This window comes from Lepidochelys kempii, chromosome 6, assembly GCF_965140265.1.
Source record: "Lepidochelys kempii isolate rLepKem1 chromosome 6, rLepKem1.hap2, whole genome shotgun sequence".
Classification (NCBI taxonomy): domain Eukaryota; kingdom Metazoa; phylum Chordata; order Testudines; family Cheloniidae; genus Lepidochelys; species Lepidochelys kempii.
The window spans coordinates 50,727,983-50,747,114 of NC_133261.1; the positions used below are offsets into that span (position 1 = coordinate 50,727,983).

General features: G+C 42.3%; 1 protein-coding gene across 13 annotated transcripts in view; it reads left to right on the plus strand.

Annotated features, from left to right (window-relative positions):
• The first annotated feature begins 6,099 nt into the window (after positions 1-6,099).
• The window catches only part of PPFIA1 (PTPRF interacting protein alpha 1), an 87,719-nt gene continuing 74,686 nt past the window's right edge, over positions 6,100-19,132 (plus strand). For 7 of the 13 annotated variants that reach the window (XR_012159381.1, XM_073347881.1, XM_073347884.1 and 4 more), the window contains exons 1-2: positions 6,101-7,682; positions 9,133-9,396. Coding sequence is in view for 12 of the 13 variants with exons in the window: in XM_073347881.1 (XP_073203982.1) it covers positions 9,133-9,396 (264 nt within the window). In the remaining variant the exon portion in view is untranslated. Of the gene's footprint in view, positions 7,683-9,132; positions 9,397-19,132 lie in introns of all 13 variants that reach the window. The other 6 variants (XM_073347877.1, XM_073347878.1, XM_073347875.1 and 3 more) reach the window with 3 other exon arrangements.

Here is a 19,132-nt window from a genome sequence, read left to right on the forward strand (position 1 = left end):
GCTCAAAAATGCAATTCTTTAGTGGACCTGATTTTGACTTTATTTATACTAGTGTATATATCAGGAGCAACTCCAGAAAAATCAATGGAGTTACATCAGTGCAGAGCTGACATAAATGAAAGGTGAATAAGACCCTAGTTTCTGGAAATCTTGAATTCTATAGCCAAAGGGCTGACCTACATTTGAATGCACTTATCTTTATAAATGGACACTACCATTAATTATTTCTGTCCTCTTGTCTGTAGGTTACCCTCAGGCTTCTTCTCCTCTTATTCCTTCTCCCTAAAGTGTGATCTTTCTTCTACCTACTTCAAGATACATCTTGTATAGCAAGGGCAGAGTCTAAGTCACATCTATCTATTAACAAAAGAATAATCAGTGCTGTTGGCAAACCTATTCTCTCTACCCATTCAATTCAGCAGGCTATGACTTTGAAATGTGAACAAAACACATTTTCCTGATAAGTCAAAGTCATCTATACAAGACAAGGGGTAAAACAGGTACTTTAAGCTCAATTCAGAGGGGAAAAAGCTATGCATGCAATCTTTGATTTCCCAATGGATCTTTTATGTAAGAGGGTGGCTTTGAGGCACAAAAAGAAAAATCTCAATACAACTGAACCACAGTGAACTATGTGGGCAGCAATTGAATTTAAGGCATAGATACCATTATATACTGCCATGAAAAAACAGCCCTTTTTGTCTGTTCAGATTCTGATTGCATGCTCTATATTATAGCTGACGGGTTGGGTTAAAACCTTACCTCTGGACTCTTATACTGAAACAGGTGTCTGTTCTCATTGGACAGCTGAACCCAATGACCTTATTGTGTAAAACTAGGTAGGACTATAAGAGGAAGAGGGTGGTAGGAGTTGCTCTTTTGCTGAGCTTGATAAACACTGAGACCTAATTTACCATGTGACCAAGAAAAGAAGGCTTTTTCCTCTTCCTATTTCCCAACTTCTCTTGTTTCAACTTGATTATATGATTGTCTTGTGGTGAAACAGCTGAACAAGACATTTAACATGTGGGATTCATTGTGCTGATTACTTTATTTTCACTGACATAGAGAATGGCTCTATGTGGACATGGCTAAAAGTATAACAACATCTTATTATTCATTGAGATACACCCAACTACCAAGCCAGCTTGCTGATCTTGTGCAAAGAGAGGTGTAAAACTCCTTTGATTATAGGGAACTAAGGTGCCAAGGCTTTCTTCTCCTCATGCAATGCTTATTCTATACGCTCTGGTTAAGTTTTTGGTATTTTTCTTGATATATCAGAGAGTGAATAGGAACACTAAGTAATCTGTAAAATATACTCTTTGTAAAAACATGAAAATAACTAGGACTTGCGTTGTTTTTATATCCAATATACATTATAGGTATTGTGTACAGACTATAATATTACTTCATACAAAGGTTTCTAATTTTGGTCTTGATCCTGAAATCTGCTGCCCAGGAGCAGACACTTATGCCTATGTGGAATCCAACTTAGCTCAATGTAGTACAGCATGAGGGGCAGGGCTTCATGTGCATAGGTCTGATTGCAGGATCAGGGCCTAGGGTATTTCTACAGTGCACCTCTAACTGTTGTATTTAAGAGCTGCTGATACAAAAAGCATAGAATATATGCTTCCCTCTACTCAATGTGTGAAAGAGAAGCAAATGGGATACCAATGGCAGATACAACTCAAAAAATATCAGGAGAAAGGAGTCAATTCTACATACTCCTCCTTTCCTAGAAGCCTCTGCACCCGTAAGTATCTGTGGAGCCAGGGATCTGTGGGACAGGGAGAATGATGGAACTGGGGTCATCTGGAATTGAGGGGAAGCTGATAAACAAAGTAGACAAAATGCTCCCTTCCAACATCAATAGACTGCTAGAGAGAGTTAATGTTGCAAGAAGCAGAATTAATTCTCTTCTGCAGCTCTAGCCTTTTCCAACAGGGAAGGTAGTATGAAGCCACAGAGGAGGAATCAGAGCAGTGTGGCTGACAAGGTGGAGCAGGGAAACCTTCTTGCAACATTTATTAATAAAATAAAAAATTGGAAATAGAAAAATCAGAAGCTAGAAATTGATAAGGAAAGCAAAGGGACGTAAGGAGAAATCTATGGCCTACAGCATTAAGGACAATAAGGAGTTTAAGTATATTAGGAGCAAAAAGAATCCCAACAATGGTATTGGGACACTATTAGAAGGGAATGGTAAAATTAAGAATATTAAAGCAGAAAAGGCAGAAGTGTTCAGTAAATATTTCTGTTCTATATCTGGGGAAAAAACAGATGATGAAGTTCTCTCCATTCAACTAACATCTCAAGAGAATGTGTGCAGCAACTAAAGTTAGACATGTTTAAATGAGACGGTTTGGATAACTTGCACCCAAGAGTTTTAAAAAGCTGCTGAGGAGATCGCTGGACCATTAATGCTGATGTATAATAAGTCTTTGAACACTGTGGAAGTTCCAGTAGACTGGAAGAAAGACAATGTTGTGCCAATATTTAAAAAGGATGACCTGGATAATTATAGATCTGTCAGTCCAAGGTTGATCCCGGGCAAGAAAATGGAGTGGCTGATATAGGACTCAATTAAAAAAGAATTAAAGGAGGGTAATACAATTAATGCCTATCAAGATGGGCTTATGGAAAATAAATGCTGGGAAACTAACTTAGTATTTTTTGATGCAATTACAAAGTTGGTTGATAAAGGAAATAGTGTTGATTATACTTGGATTTCTGTAAGATGTTGGAGTTGGAACTGAAAAACATTTTGACTAAAAATTAGAATAATTAAGCTGCGACATGTCATAAATATAAAGGGAAGGGTAAACCCCTTTGAACTCCCTCCTGGCCAGGGGAAAGCTCCTCTCACCTGTAAAGGGTTAAGAAGCTAAAGGTAACCTCGCTGGCACCTGACCAAAATGACCAATGAGGAGACAAGATACTTTCAAAAGCTGGGAGGAGGGAGAGAAACAAAGGGTCTGTGTGTCTGTCTATATGCTGGTTTCTACCGGGGATAGACCAGGAATGGAGTCTCAGAACTTTTAGTAAGTAATCTAGCTAGGTATGTGTTAGATTATGATTTCTTTAAATGGCTGAGAAAAGGATTGTGCTGAATAGAATAACTATTTTTGTCTGTGTATCTTTTTTGTAACTTAAGGTTTTGCCTAGAGGGGTTCTCTATATTTTTGAATCTAATTACCCTGTAAGATATCTACCATCCTGATTTTACAGGGGGAATTTCTTCATTTCTATTTACTTCTATTTTTATTAAAAGTCTTCTTGTAAGAAACTGAATGCTTTTTCATTGTTCTCAGATCCAAGGGTTTGGGTCTGTGGTCACCTATGCAAATTGGTGAGGCTTTTTATCCAACATTTCCCAGGAAAGGGGGGGGTGCAAGTGTTGGGAGGATTGTTCATTGTTCTTAAGATCCAAGGGTCTGGGTCTGTAGTCACGTAGGGAAATTGGTGAGGCTTTTTACCAAACCTTGTCCAGGAGGTGGGGTGCAAGGTTTTGGGAAGTATTTTGGGGGGAAGGACGCGTCCAAACAGCTCTTCCCCAGTAACCAGTATCAGTTTGGTGGTGGTAGCGGCCAGTCCAAGGACAACGGGTGGAATATTTTGTACCTTGGAGAAGTTTTGACCTAAGCTGGTAAAGATAAGCTTAGGAGGTTTTTCATGCAGGTCCCCACATCTGTACCCTAGAGTTCAGAGTGGGGGAGGAACCTTGACAGACATATTAAAAGTTGGATAACTAATAGGTCTCAAAGTGTAACTGTAAATGGGAAATCATCATCGAGCAGGTGTCCTTCAGGGATCAGTTCTTGGCCCTATGGTGTTAAACATTTTTATCAATGATGTGGAAGAAAACATCAGATTATCACTGATATTGTTTGCTGATGCCCCAAAAATTGAAGGAATGGTAAATAATGAAGAGGACACATCACTGATACTGGATCACTTGGTAAGCTGGGTGCAAGCAACCAATGTGTTTTAGTATGGCTAAATGTAAATATATACACCTCGGAACAAAGACTTTAGGCCAGACTTACATGATGGGGGACTCTATCCTGGGAAGCAGTTACTCTGAAAAAGATTTTGGGGTTGTGATAGCTGATCAGCTGAACATGAGCTCCCAGTGTAATGCTGTAGCAGAGGCTAATGCAATCCTTGGATGTGTAAACAGGGGACTCTCAAGTAGGACTAATGAGTATTTTACCTCTGTATCTGGCACTAGGGTAACCACTGATGGAATGCTGTGTCTGGTTCGAGTCTCCACAATTCAAGAGGGATGTTGATAAATTGGAGAGGGTTCAGAGAACAGCCAGGACAATGATTAAAGGATTAGAAAACATTCCTCACTGTGATAGACTCAAGAAGCAAAAGAAGGTGACAGTCTATTGGGAACAAGTATTTAATAATGTGCTCTTCAGTTTAGCAGAGAAAGGTGTAACAGGATCAGATGGCTGGAAGTGGAAGCTAGACAAATTTAGACAGGAAATAAGGTAGGGGTGTGTGTGTGTGTATATATATATATATATATATATATTTGTTTGTTTTTTTTAAAAGAGAGAGGGTAATTAACCATTGGAACAGGGGTTTTGATAGATTCTCCATCACTGGCAATTTTAAAATCAAGATTAGATGTGTTTCTAAAAGATTTTAGAATTATTTGGGGGAACTTCTATGGCCTATGTGATACAGGAGGTCAGACTAGATGATCACATTGATTCCCTACTGGCCTTGTAATCTATGGACCACTTCTTGTAGATGCTTGGACTCCAAGGAGGGTAGGAGGAATGAAATAGTTAACAATGTTGACATTTAAATGATCAGCATCTTCAGGTTTGTCTACCCAGCAACTAGACACCTTTGGCTGGCCTGTGCCAGCCAATGTGGGCTCATGGGGGTTGGGCTGTTTCATGGTGGTGTAGACTTCTGGGCTCAGCCAGGAGCCTGAACTCTGGGACCCGCCCACCTTGTACGGTCCTACGCTGATCCTGAACCAGGAAGTCTACACAGCAATGTAACAGCCCCACAGCCTGAGGCCTGCAAGCCTAAGTCAGCTGGCCTGGTCCACCACTGCAGGTGTCTAGTTGCTCTGGAGATATACCCTTTGAACCTCAGTCACATGAATTGGGCACGTCATGCCCAATTGAACTATCGTTCGAGGCAGTCTGCAGTCACCTAGAGAACTCTGTTCAGGTTTCTGAGGTTTTCTTCACAACTGTAACAGCTAGAGCCTTTGGGGCTTGTCTACACTAGAGAGTTGTCCCACTATAACTGTTTTGGTATAGTCAAAGCAGTACACCTCCCACCCCCATGTACATGCACTAATGTAAGTATAAAGGTGCTTTATACCAGTATAGCTATTCCCATATAGGAAAGGGAATAAGTGTGATAAGTCACCTTTATATAACAAGGCAATACTTCATCCACACTAGGGATTTTATTGATTGATTAAAAATTACCCCCTTAACTGATATAGTGATATTGGTACAATTTTAAGTGTAGGATGATCCTTATTATTTTAAATAAAAGCTAACAGTCTGGAGAACAAGGAGTAGCTGGGGGATTGGATTGCTGACATGGGTTTGGCAGCCAGGCCTATGTCCAGCAGTGAACAGTACAGCGGACAGCAAGCAGGCAGCCTCAGGGCAGTGGCTCTAATGCCTAGCAGAGGGGCTCTCAAACTGGGGGTTGCGAGGTGTTAGCCTCCACCTTAAACCCCGTGTTGCCTCCAGCATTTGTAATCTAAAATCTATTAAGTGTTTTTAATTTATAAAGGGGGGGTTGCACTCAGAGGCTTGCTATGTGAAAGGGGTCACCAGTACAAGTTTGAGAACCGGCCACGCACCGTGGGTGGAGGGAAGAAATCAGCGTTTGTCCCTGTATTGCATGAACAGGCGACCTTTCCACACGCACAACACACACCTCAGTGTTGTTCACCCTCACTGCCCAGCCCGTCCCGTGGTGACTATGCCGCCTCCACCCTGAGCCCTCCCTACCACTGACTCTCTGGCTGAACAACCCTGGTCCCGCCCCAGCCGCGCAGGGCAGCAGCGCGGTTTGTGCACACAACAGAGGCACGTCACTACTGAGCGCTGTAGGCCGGGCCGGGCTCCGCTAGGTGGGGGAGGACGAGGAGAGTCTCGAACCGGCAGCCTCCCAGCGTGGCGCAGACCCGCAAAGGGGACAGCCGCTCCGTGAGCCCCTGGCGCCGCGCGGTGCATTGTGGGACCCGCACTGATTTGGGCCCGAGCCGCGGAGGGCGCCGGGAAGAGTGGCGGCGGCGGCGGCGGCGGCGGGGGCTGAGGGAACGCGAGGCAGCGGCGGCGCTGGTACTAGTTGCGGCGGGTGCGGGGCCCGGCCGGCCGCTGTGAGGGTAGCCTGCCCACCCCAGCGCCGCCGGGACACGGAGCGGCACCTACCCGGCCTCGGCCAGTCCCGCAGCGGCCACCGTGGAGGTGGCGGCGGACGGAGCCGGACCGGACCGGACCAGGAGAGATCCCAGCGCCGGGACAACCTCTGCCCCAGGGAGCCGGGAGAGAGAACAGCCCCCGGCGGCCGGGCCCCCTCTGCAACTTCAGCTCCCACCTCCGGGACCCGGGAAGCCCCAGCCCGCCTCCTCGCTAAGGCTCTTGGGAGCCGAGACTACTCCAGCCGCTCAGGGGAGCGAGGCCTCCGGGAAAGGGGCCTTTCCCCAGGCCGGCGCTCCCCTGGGGCCTCCGGCAGGGGAAAAGCCGCCTATCTGCTCCCTAAGCCACCCTCGCAGCTCCTGAGGGGTTGGGGCCTCTGGGGAGAGGAGAACAACCCCTACACCGCAGGGACCTCGGCGCCAAACCATCGATCTCTTCCCCCAGTTAGTCTCTGGGCCCTGGGACGCGCCTTCCCCACCTGTGCCCCCCGCCTCTGGGATACCCTTTTGTTTAGTTTTTAGAGCGGACTGATTACTGGGCTGGATCAGGACATCTCAGCGCCGGAGCCTCTTCTGAAGAGTCATTGGTGTGAGGGTAAGTGGAGGGAACAATAACCGAAAGTACAAATACCCCAACAGCCCCACCCCACTTTCAAAACAGCATCCAGCAGCACCCACCACTGGGATTATAAATGTGTGAGAGAAGACCCAGGAAACCGAGGGAAGGAAAGGATCCTACCGTTACTAACAGAGGGGGGAAAAGAGAGAGCTTTTCCAAATTCCCCACAAGAAAAGCCATTCCCTCTTTTCTTTCTATTTTTACTCTTTTGAATAATGCCATTGTGACCTTAGAGGGAATTCTGAACCATGCACTGTTGAAGCTTGTTGCACCAGCAGGATAGAAGTGGCTTTGCCTTTGCACATGCTTCCCCCACCCGGGCTGTTGCAGGAACTGTGGGCCATCAGTAGAGAGAAGGGAAGCTGAGACTGGTTTCTTTGCACCCATTCTTTTTTGCCTTCGGGACTTCACTGGCCGGTTGAAACCATTGCTGCTCCTACTGGACCTATACTTTGCTCAGCAAGTTTATTTATCCTTTTGTGTGTGGGGTTGTTTAGTAAATGGACATTGTACCCAAGGTGGATGGCTGCTCTACAGTCTGAAAGGTGTCTTGGGATCACACAAAGCTGCTAAAAGAACAGGAAAGATCTGGTGTTGCTAGAATTTTGGGGGCTGTTTTCAAGCCATTTTGTTTCTTCGAACAAGGTAAATAAATTAGTGGTGTTTAAAATAAAGACCTCTGATGGTTTGACATGATATATATATTTTTTTAAATAGTGAGACAGTATCTCTGAAATGCATTGTAAAATCTTTCTTCCCAAGAATGAGATCTTCAAATTAATTCTGAAATGTAAAGTTTATTCGTCAGATTTAGAGACAAATAAACTTTTACTGATGTAGATGTTCAGATGAAGTATGAAGTCTGTTTTCATTATATAGTAGTTGAAAGCATGGGGGGAGTGTGCGATGTTTCAACCCCTATAAGAAAATTGATTGCTTCACTGCTTGTATGTGTTTGCAAATGGATTTTTATTCTTGTAAGCTTGTGAAGAAGGTTAAGGCACACTCTGTCCCAAGAATTCCTGAGGTCTTAGTGGCTCAGTGCTAATGCTGAATAACAATGCCTTCTCGTTTCCATTGCATTTAAATTTGAGGAACAGAAATTTCTCCAAGTTCTGTTTCGAAATCATGATGGCTGAGCATTCAAAACGGGCTGTAGGGTTCTACTTAAATTGATGATTTTCCAAGTTTAAGCTCCTCTTGTAAGGCGTTGTTACTTTTATTAAGCATGATAGCACAAAAATACTCTCATATTTTTATTAAATTTCTGTGTCTGTCTGTTTTTCTTTACAGGCAACTTTTACTATTGGTATCTACAGTGATAACCTATAATGTACTGCAGGCACGTGTTGAAGCCTTGTTGGTTTTGTTTTAGTACTATTACCTGAGAGGTTTAATGTCCTTTCACATCCTTAATTTGGTTTTAATTTCCCCTGCGCTAATCTGTCTGATTTTTCCAATTGCTGTATCCCGATACAGAAATGTGCTACTGCTAATTTTCTTGCAGCAAACTGCTACAGTAGAGATTGTATGGCCAGTATAACAAGATCGAAGTACTGGCTCTCTGTCATGAATTAATCCAGTTGTCTTGATGTCAGAATAGAGTTTCACGAGTTTGGGGGAACCATGTTTTGCTCTTTCCAAATAGCTGAGCAGTACAGTAGATAATTGATTGGTTTAACTGTATCATTTTTTGTTGGCTGTGTGTGACTTCAGTACTTTTTGAAGGTACTAGCTACAGTTTAAAAAGAAAAAAACATAAATCTCTTAGAAAATGAAGTCACAAGTAGTACTATAGAAATATAGTTTTGCAGGAAAATCACTAATATTTGTCAAAACTGAGTCTTCAATGAATTGGCTCATTGTACACTGCATCTCTGTAATATTACATGACATAGCGGTAAACACCTAAGTTATGTCAGCCTCTAGTGTTGGTATCACTGGGGAAGCTAAATTGGTGATGTATTGTGGATGCTAACTCTTCTTGGATAGGCAGGGTCATTGTGCATTTTGGTTTACCAACATTTTGTTTGGACTTGTACTCTGCACTTTTCGGTTACTATTAATAACTTTACATTGAATCTTTTATTTCAAGATGATGTGTGAGGTGATGCCAACCATCAGCGAGGCAGAGATTCCCTCAGGGGGAAATGGAGGCCATAGTTCAGGCTCTCCTTTACAGTCGGATGCTGATTCCCATTTTGAGCAGTTAATGGTATCCATGTTGGAGGAAAGGGATCGACTTCTGGACACACTAAGAGAGACTCAAGAAACACTAGTATTGACCCAGGGCAAGCTACATGAAGTCAGTCATGAAAGAGATTCCTTGCAGAGACAGCTCAATACTGCACTTCCACAGGTATGGATGCTTTGAATGGCGGATATCTTTTAACAATCTTAGTGTTCGTTTTATTTTTTTATTTCATTCACGCATATTGTAAAGTATAAAATATTCCAGAGAGCACATATGGGTTGGTTGGTGAACGGAAAGTAGGCCTTTCTGGTGGCTTTTATTTAAGACCTAGGAAATTCTGTATGTATCTTTTAAACTACGTCTAACAAAAACTTTGAAAGGTTAGGTCTGATACTGTGTTAATGCGCACTGTGGTGCCATGGCAGAGCAGAAGTCTCAGAACACTGCAGAATTGACTTAACTCAATAATTACATTATGGGGTTGGGTTTGTTTTTTTGCCTTCCACTGAAGTATTAGCTGTTTGCCTCTGTAGGGGAGGCAAATTACCAAAGAATATGTATCATGTGTTGTGATGTATAGGCATTGTAGTGTGTGGTCAGGAATGACGAGCAGTGTTTATGCACCTTACTACTGCTTTTTTTTTTTTTTTTTTGGAAACCCTGCTGCTCGGCTTTAGCTGCAACCCTGCAATAACCAGTGCCAGCAGCAGTTCTGGCTCCTGGGGGGGCACGGGGCTCTGCGTGCTGATCACCGGCTCTGCACTTCCATTGGCCGGGAACCGGGCAATGGGAGCTGGGAGATGTGGTGCCTGCGGGCAAGAGCCACACAGAGCTGCTTGCGTGCCTCCGCCTAGGAGCTGGACCTGCTTCTGGCTGCTTCTGGGGTGCAGCACGGTCCGCGGTGCCAGGACAGCCGCTGACCGGGAGCCACCCGAGGTAAGCCCGTGCCTCAGTCCTCTGCCCCAGCCCTGATCCCCATCTCCCTCCCCCCCCCCCGCAAACCCAGAGCCCCTTCCTGAAACCCAAACCCCTCATCCCCAGCCCCACCCCAGAGCCCGCACCCGGAGCCCCTCCCGGACCCTGAAACTGAAACCCTCATTCCCAGCCCCACCCCACAACCCTCATCTCTGCACCCCAACCCTCTGCCCCAGCTCTGAGCCCCTCCCACACTCCAAACCCCCCCTCCCCATTTTCTGCATCAACCATTTTCTTCAACTGGCTTACCAGAAAAAAAGTTTGAAAACCAGTGCCCTAGTGAACCTATTATTATTTATTTTTATTTTTTCAGTAGTCCATATGCATACTTCCCCTTTCCATATGTTCAGGTAATATTTAGGGTTGTTATACAGTAGAATGAACTGGTGTTTGTTTATGAACACTCCAGAGCTGTGTTTGTGTGAAAAAGAGATGCAAGATTGCTGGGGTAACTGTATTTGTAGCAGTAATGTATTTTGTTGATGTACTCTGGTTTACTAATCAAGGAACTGAATCTGTGATTGGGTCTGCATAGGTTCAGGGAGTCCACTTGTGCAGGTTCAATTGTAGGATCACAGTTCAGTCACTATTTGTCTACTTATATATGGTACTGTTGCAAAATTCATAAAATTGTCTTGTAGTTTGTGCTCTGAACACAGTATTGTTTAAAAAAACACAAACAAATCCTACTTCTCAGACACTTACCGGAGATAGCTAATATTCTTCTAGTACAGTAGTCCCATCAGTTACCAAAAGGCCTGTGTTAGCTAATGGAATGCTGTGACAAATATATAGGCTACTAAAATAAAGGAAGAAATATAAAAATGGTGGTTCAGTGCTTTTTTTAACTAAGTTTGGATGTGTTACCTATAGAACTCACTCTAACTGAAGTAGATTGACTGATACGTAGTCTTGGTCTACTTCACTCTCTGTTGCCCAGAGCAATGCTTCCTTCATAGGAGAACTAAGCTGCCTTTCCTCTTAACTTAACTGTAGACTATAACCATCAAATGTATTCTGAACTATTGGGTGCACTTAATGTATGAACAGTGTACGGAAGCTTTTGTAACTTTGCCAACACTACTGGTGGCTCAGGTTGGTGCTATATTAGACTTATTTGTGTTCATGTAACTTAAAGTCTAATATAGCACTAATATTTGCCACAAATAAAAGGGAAAAAATAGAACTGGCATGCATAGCAACTTGTGCACAGGTGACAATCGCAGCATACGTTTTTTACACAAATTCTAGATGTTGCTAAAACAAACTTCATGCTAAACAATATAGAAACAGATATTTCTGGATATCAACTCTATTATTAAAAGGTGTGCTAACACATCCTATTTTTTGACTCACCGTCTTGCATGGTGTAAAAACAATAGTGTTATGGCTTGGAATCATTTATCTTCTGTATTCATGGTAGTCTTGTTCAAAATTTCTTTATTTCGAAAAATCAAGTTTATGTAAGTCAGGAATAAGAACTGCATTGTGCGTATACATCTTTGAGCTTCTAGTGGAATGCAGAGCCTGAATGAGGAGAAAAGCTGCTTATGGTTTTGTTTTGGTACTAAGTTTTATTATGGTAACAGTATGTAGTATTTTATTTTAATTAAGACCTTGATCCACAATCTTTGCTGTACCATTTTGATTTCCACATTTTAGCACTTTTGGGGGTGTAAATATTGATTGTGAGTGTTTGCAAATTATATTCAAGTGAGAGTTCAGGTGCAGTTGTGGTCGAAAAATATTCAGGTAACTATATAAACATCTCTCTCAAACCATATAGTGGACATAAATAATCCATTTTTGGTTTAATCACATTCACTGGGAGAACATGAACAGATATGTCAAATGAGATTCTTACAAAACAATGCTGAACATTTAATCTGAAGACAAACTTTTTAAAACCATAATTTACAGTGATTACTTATGGTGCAATGGCCAGGAATCAGTTGTCTCATCTTTATAATTATTGACATTTTTAGCAACAGTTGATTTTCTTTGTGTTGTCAAGGAGCATCCTGGATTTAAATAATGTAGAGTTTTATAGATTAGAAACAACATCTTTAATTGCAGTCAGATATGATGAACACAAATATAATGTACTCTCTGTGGGAAGTACTATTAGTTAAGTGACATGTTTTGCAGCAGCTGAAGTTTCCTAAGGATCTTTGGATATAGCCCTATGTAGAGTTTGTGAAAACAGTCCAGTTTTGAGGTGGCCCAGGCTGTACCTACTGCTGTAGTAAGGTCTGCATTTGATAGCATACCTTATGGCTATCAAATTTAAAAACAAAAGCTTTTGGTCACAGCTGCAAGTTAGTTATCCAGAAGCAGCAGGAATCTCATAAGACTTTCCGATTTGTGCAAATGTTTTCATAGAACCTTGAGCTTGTTTGGAGGTTCTAGCAGGGGAGCGCAGCTACCGTAAACCCTTGACCGAAGAACTGTACTCCTCTATCTGGGAGGTCATCCTCTTCGACCGAGCGTGTGCCAAAACAGGCAAACTCCCTAAATCAAGGTGGTAAAAATAAACTGCTGATTGTTCCAATTTCTTCCCTCCGTCAGCTAAATCTCATTGAAGCCGCAGTCTCTTAGGCACTGGGTAGATTTGTTTACAGCTTCATTGATTGGGTTGAAGGAGATGTGGGAATCAGAATACTGTCTGCATATTGAGAATCACTACTGTTCATAGTGCCTCACTAATTTTCCTAATGGTTCCCAGCTTTCCAAGTAGAGCAGAAGGGGTGATGCAATGTAGCCTTGCAGGACCGTGTGTCAGTGTTCTTGGGGGCCGATGAGCAGTTTCAGAACTACCTTCTGGTAGTCTCTGAGTAGACTTTGAACTACTCCAGGCTCTGCTTGAGAATGTTCAGGACATCTGTATGTTACTTTAGTCTGTAGCATTTGGTTTGACTGCTCAGTTACCCTAATTTAAATACATTTGTGAAAATCCTAAAGGGTTTATTTTAGTGGTTGCTTTCCTATTAAAAAACGAAATCCATCTGTAACCAATGGATGAGCAGATGTTAATTGATCGTATATGACTAATGGTATTGTGCCCTTATTAATTTTCAAATTGATTTATTCTTATTTAAACAGACCTGTTAGTTAAATTTGATTTTAAAATGTTGAGCATTTTATGTTTGTGAATTAACTTCAATGTTATCCTGATGTGTTAAATCCTCAAATACAGATACATTTTTAAAAATAACCTGAAATTGTCCTCAGGCTTTGTTTTTCAAGTAATGTGTTAGGCAGTTTGTAAGTGGGAAATTTTGGAGATAAACTAAATATTTGGATTGCTATCTAGTGAGAAGCTTTTAGAAGAGGCTTAGTTTAGATGCAGCTTTGAAAGGTGAGTAAGCCTTCCTTTTTATTTATTATTTCTTCTGAGGTGTTATGTAGAGGTTCCAGTTGGGATAAGGGCCCCAGTATCCTAGATCCTGTACAAATGCATAGGAAGATGAGAGGTAGCATGCTAAGTGTGTTGTAGGGGAGAGGGCTATGATTAAAGTATGCAGAGTCTTTTGATACATATTTTTGTGCATATTTATAAATAAATGTACTTCACATGCACCCAGTTTCTCCTCAGTTTAATTAGTTGTAATTACTTGTAAATATCATGGAATAACTGAGTTCTGCAGAGGGATTTGAATGAAGAGAGGCTAGTGGCTTAATGGATAAGTCATACAGAGTGTTCAGTACCTGCACTGAATTAATATTTACATATTGGCACTGTGCTCAGGACTATATAGACAATTCCTGACTGAATAGGAAGGATTTAATTATTTTACTCCATTCTGAATTAGTTCACTTCACTTTTAATATAATGTTGTGCTGGGAATGGTTGTCTGTTTAAGTTTAAATGATCCATCGTTAAACACGGAAGTTTAATTTTCACCTGATTTTGAATGAAAACTTTTTCATTAAAAAATATTTATTTGGGGTGGAGCATTGACCCATCTTTTCCACTACAATAAAATTTTAAGAGAGTTAAATGTATCCCACTGAAGAATGCTGAATGGAATTAATTCTTTCCCCTTTCTTTCTTTGAAAAATGTTTTTCCACAGAAAGGCAAGTATTAGAGCCATAGTACAAGTCATTGTCATGTGTTTGCAGGTTCAAGGTAAAAAAAAAAAAAAGTACTAATTAATCATGTTAAGATGAATCAGTTTTCCAAGTTTATTTTATTTTTATTTTGTAAGCAGAGATTGATACCATTGCTGAAGCTTCAAAACAGTGACATGCATGCATTGGTATTTTTTTGCTTATGGTTTTTCTGGAATAAGGGATATTTACTAAAAATTTAAATATTGGAATACGAGGAAACAAAATGTCTTAAATACAACTTTGAGGTAGTAAAAATACTTTCTAGAACAGCTTTCTTTCTGACCACTTGGCTACATAAGTAAACTTGCATGTAGAAACATGAACAACTTTGATTTATTGACTTGATTTTCAATATAAAAGTAAATAAAAAATGTTCAAACAAAAATGTGAATTTTTGTAGTTTTAGCAGTCTTAAGATCCACAGGACTCTGACTTGGCTTCCACAGCTCTGATAGTTTTTAAAGGAGAGAGAAATGTTTCACTCGTATCATGGGATTCAGTCTTTAAAAATTTTAAGTTATGTTTGTGCGTGTGCTTTTTTGTATTTTTTTTAATTGTGTTTGTAAGGTAGCTGGCAGTCTTTTAGAAAACTATTTTCAACAAAGGTATTTTTGTGTAAAAGTTTGCAACTGTTTGAAAGGTTTTAAGTGAACAGACTTATTTTCTGTACTTTGTCCTGTCAGGCTTTTTTTACAGGTTGGATAAAAATCAATTATATTTTAAAAAATCTGATTTTTTTTAACTTAACATATTTTAAATTTAAATTAGTTTTATTTTTTAATTAAAAATAATATAAGGCATAAACCTATAATCTGTTAAACATTTACGTTAAATACAACAATAATATTAAGTAGTACATATTTTCTGCCAAGTTTTAAAGAAAAACTGCTGAACTTGTGGAACCCATGGGCCAAGAGTTGTGGAAGTGCTAAACCAGCTTTTGACAGCAGTAGCCTTCTCTGCAGGTACAGAGAGAATATTTTCTTCATTTCAGTTTATTCAACTGGTTCAGTTCAAAGGTAGTTCATTCAAAGTTGAGAAACCAACTGAGAGTTAAAACAAGCTTTTCTGCTCTCTCTGTCTTCCAAGGTATGGACAAAAACTAAGTGTGAGGGAATGAGAGCCCACTAGTTTTAAAACCTCGAAAGATATGGAGATCAGAAACAGTCTATTCACTATCTACTAAATACTTCTTTTGTTTAATAAATGTTAGTTTTAAATGCAAAACATGTTGTGATTTTTGACAAACACATTTTAAGGTAGTTTTAAAATTTAAATGCTGTATTTGTGCACGTTTAAGTGGACTTGCATTGTATCTGTATTGAGCATGATACAAATTACAATTAAAATTATCTAGTAAAAAAGAAATACATTATTCACCGTTGTCTAATATTACAAAAAAGTAAAAAATAAGAATATGAATAATATATATAATTGCTTAATAGATACAGTGTAATCTCTTGGTTAGCAAAAAGCAGAAAACTTAGTGTAAAAGCTATATTTAGGTGCAAATCAACACATTTTAATTGTTACCAACCAGTGAGAATTAGCCTTTCTTTAGGAAAGTAACTAAAAGTTACAAATGCAAAATACAATTAAAATCAATTATTTAAATCAGTGTTTCATTCTCTCTTATTTAAATCATGATTAAAATTGGTGATTTAAGTCAATACACCCTGCATTTTTTACCTGGTAAAAGCCAGTAAACTGAAAATGTTGATTTTTAACTAGGGCCATGCATATACGTACAGTGCTGCAGCTGTACTGATACAGCTGCAGCGCATCTGGTGAAGACTCTGTATGCCAAAGGGAGAGAGCTCTCCCGTCGGCATAAAAAAGCCCCCTCTGCGAGCGAGATTATCCCGCTGACATAGCGCTATGCACATGAGCACTTACGTTGGTGTAACTTACTTTGCTTGCGGGGGTGATTTATTCACACCCCTGAGCGACATAAGTTATGCTCACATGGGCTATAATGTAGACCAGTAGTTTTCAACCTTTTTGTGGGGGCCCAGTTGAAGAAAATTGTTGATATCGGCAACCCAACAGAATGGGGGATGAGGGGTTTGGGGTCTGGGAGGGACTCAGGGCTGGGGCAGAGGGTTGGGGTGCAGGGGTGAGGGCTGCAGGGTGGGGCTGGGAATGAGGGGTTCAGGGTGTGGGAGGGGGCTCTGGTCTGGGGAAGGGGGTCAGGGCTCTGGGGTGGGGCCGGGGACGAGGGGTTGGGGGTGCAGGAAGGGGTTTAAGGGGGGACTCAGGGTTGGGGCGTGGACTTACCTTGGGCAGCTCCTGGTCAGCGGCACAGTTGGGGTGCAGAGGCAGGCTTCCTGCCTGTCCTGGCACCACGGACCGTGCTGCGCCCTAGCAGCAGGTCCGGCTCCTAGGCGGCGGCGTGCAAGTGGGTCGCACAACTCGCACCTGCAGGCACTGCACCCCCCCTATTCCCATTGGCTGATTCCCGGGGCGGGGGCAGTGTGCGGAGCCCCAGGCCCCCCCCCTGCCTAGAAGCAGGACCTGCTGCTGGCCGCTTCCGGGTGCAGTGTCATGTCGCAGCAGGTAGGCACTAACCTGCCTTAGCTGGGCAGCACCGCTGACAGGACTTTTAATGTCCTGGTCAGTGGTGCTGACCAGAGCGACCCAGTGCCTGACATGCTGCAACCCAGTCCTGACCCGAAGTTTGAAAAATGCTGGTGTGGACAAAGCGTAAGTTTACAGAGAGTACTCCTGTATAGCATTGCAGTCTTAATCAGAAAATATTATGTTTTTGGGGTGTGTGGAGATCACTGGTGTTAGTTTTTTTTAAAAATGAAAAATTCATAAATGCAACATAAAGGTTTTGCAGTTATAAGTTGTCAGGAAGTGCAAATATTAATGTTCTTTCAGCAATGTTAATTTTGCTATGTTATGCATCCTGAATGTGTTCAGGTGGACTGATTTAAATTACCTTGATTTAAATCACCAAGTGGAAAGCCTCAATTTAAATCTATTTTAATCTACTTTTCCATTTGTACTCCAGTTATTTTCTAAAGAAGGTGCATTCTCATTAAAACATGTTGATTTGAACAGAGCCGTTACCCTAGATTTGTGCATTCCTTTGCTACCTTGGAGCGTACACTACATATACACATTTATTCAAGCAATTATGTAGCTTAATATTTTCAGATTTTTATTAATTTTACCTTTTTTGTCAAAGTGGTGAATGATATCTCACTTATTACATCATTTACTTTTTGCTCATGATTTGTGTGAACTTGTATTAGGATGGTAATTAGAATTTAATTAAACACACAGAACAGCATATAAAATTTATTTTTATTAAACCAAACAATCTTAAATGTATAAACTTCTCTTCTCAAAGCACGTTTCATATTTCCAGTCAATGATTTAGTAAAGGAACGGGGGATTACCTGGGGTGAGTGAAGTAAACTGGTTGTGATAGTTCCAGCTATTTTGTCATGATGTTCTTCACAAATTATCATCCAAATAGGTCATTTCAAATAGCTCAAAACAGTCAACCACTGAATTCCATCATTTAGCTTGGGGAAGAATTAGTTGGGATCCTCCTGCTCCCTTCAGTGACTCTCAGAATCATTGAAATGCAAGACTAGAAGGGACCTCGATAGGTCATCTAGTTCAGTCCCCTGCATTGAGGCAGGACTAAGGATTTATCTACACTTGAAATGTCACAACAGGGGTAGTCAAATTTATTTTTTGTCAAGGTCCAAATTTCTTGGTCAAAGTATATTCAAGGTCCAGCCCCCCCCCCCCCCCCCCGCCAGCTTCCCAATCACCTGCCAGCTCCCCGCCTGCCCTGTCCAGAGAGTAAGGTGATCTTATTTCCCTAAATTGAAAATGTGATGCATGAGGCTGACCTGAGCCACCTGGCGTGGGTGCTTCCCATCCTGTCCCCAAACTTTCCTTCGTGCCCCCAGATAAGCCAAATAGCAAATATGGGGCAGCGGGAGGGAGAGGAATGGGTGTGTGCTGGGATCTGGGCAGCAGAGTAGGGTGTGACTGTTGGAGTACTTCTGAGCTCAGAGACTGGAGGTGAAGCCATTGGACTATGATCCAGCTACCCTTTGGGCTCTGGGATAGCAGAGGGGCAGGAAGGAGGCTCTGGGTAGTGGGAGGGACCAAGGAGACTCCAGAAAGCAGCCCTGGGGAGATGAGGGGAGGCCTGGATGTGGCAGAAGCTGGTGACTGGAGGTGGACTGGGAAGGGAAAGAGGCTGGTTGGGAGGTGGGAGAGGAGCCTGGAGAGGGCTCTGGGGACTGGCCCTGAAGGGGAGGGGGCTCTGGGGACCGCCCAGGGGTAGTGGGCTCCGGGGGCTGCTCGGGAGTGGGGGCCACAAGACCGGAGGGGGGTGTGCTCAGGAGACAGGTTTGGACGGGAGGCTCTGGGGACTGCATGGAGCGCAAGCATGGTTCAACATGGATTCAGCCCGTGTGCGGAAGTGGCCTGTAGTTGTAGCTAGTCGGGGTGGAGGCACAAATAAAAGATTCTGGGGGGGTCACATTCCTCCTCCCCCAATTTTTTTGGATGTCCAGAAGCGAGGAAGCAGCACTCCCGCTGGCAGTGGCCCTCTCCATGAGTTTGCTGAGAGGGAGGAAGCAGCAGGGTGACTGACTGAGCTCCTCCTCCCCCAGTTACATGGGGCTGCTTTGCCTTCTCTGTTGCTGGAGTCCCACGCATTGCCTCTCACCTGTAGATGGTCTGCAGAGCAGTCAGCACCCTACTCCGGCAGCAGGGAAGGGGAAAGGGTCCCATGTAGGAGGCGGGGAGGAGTTCAACTAACTGCCATGCTGCTTCCTC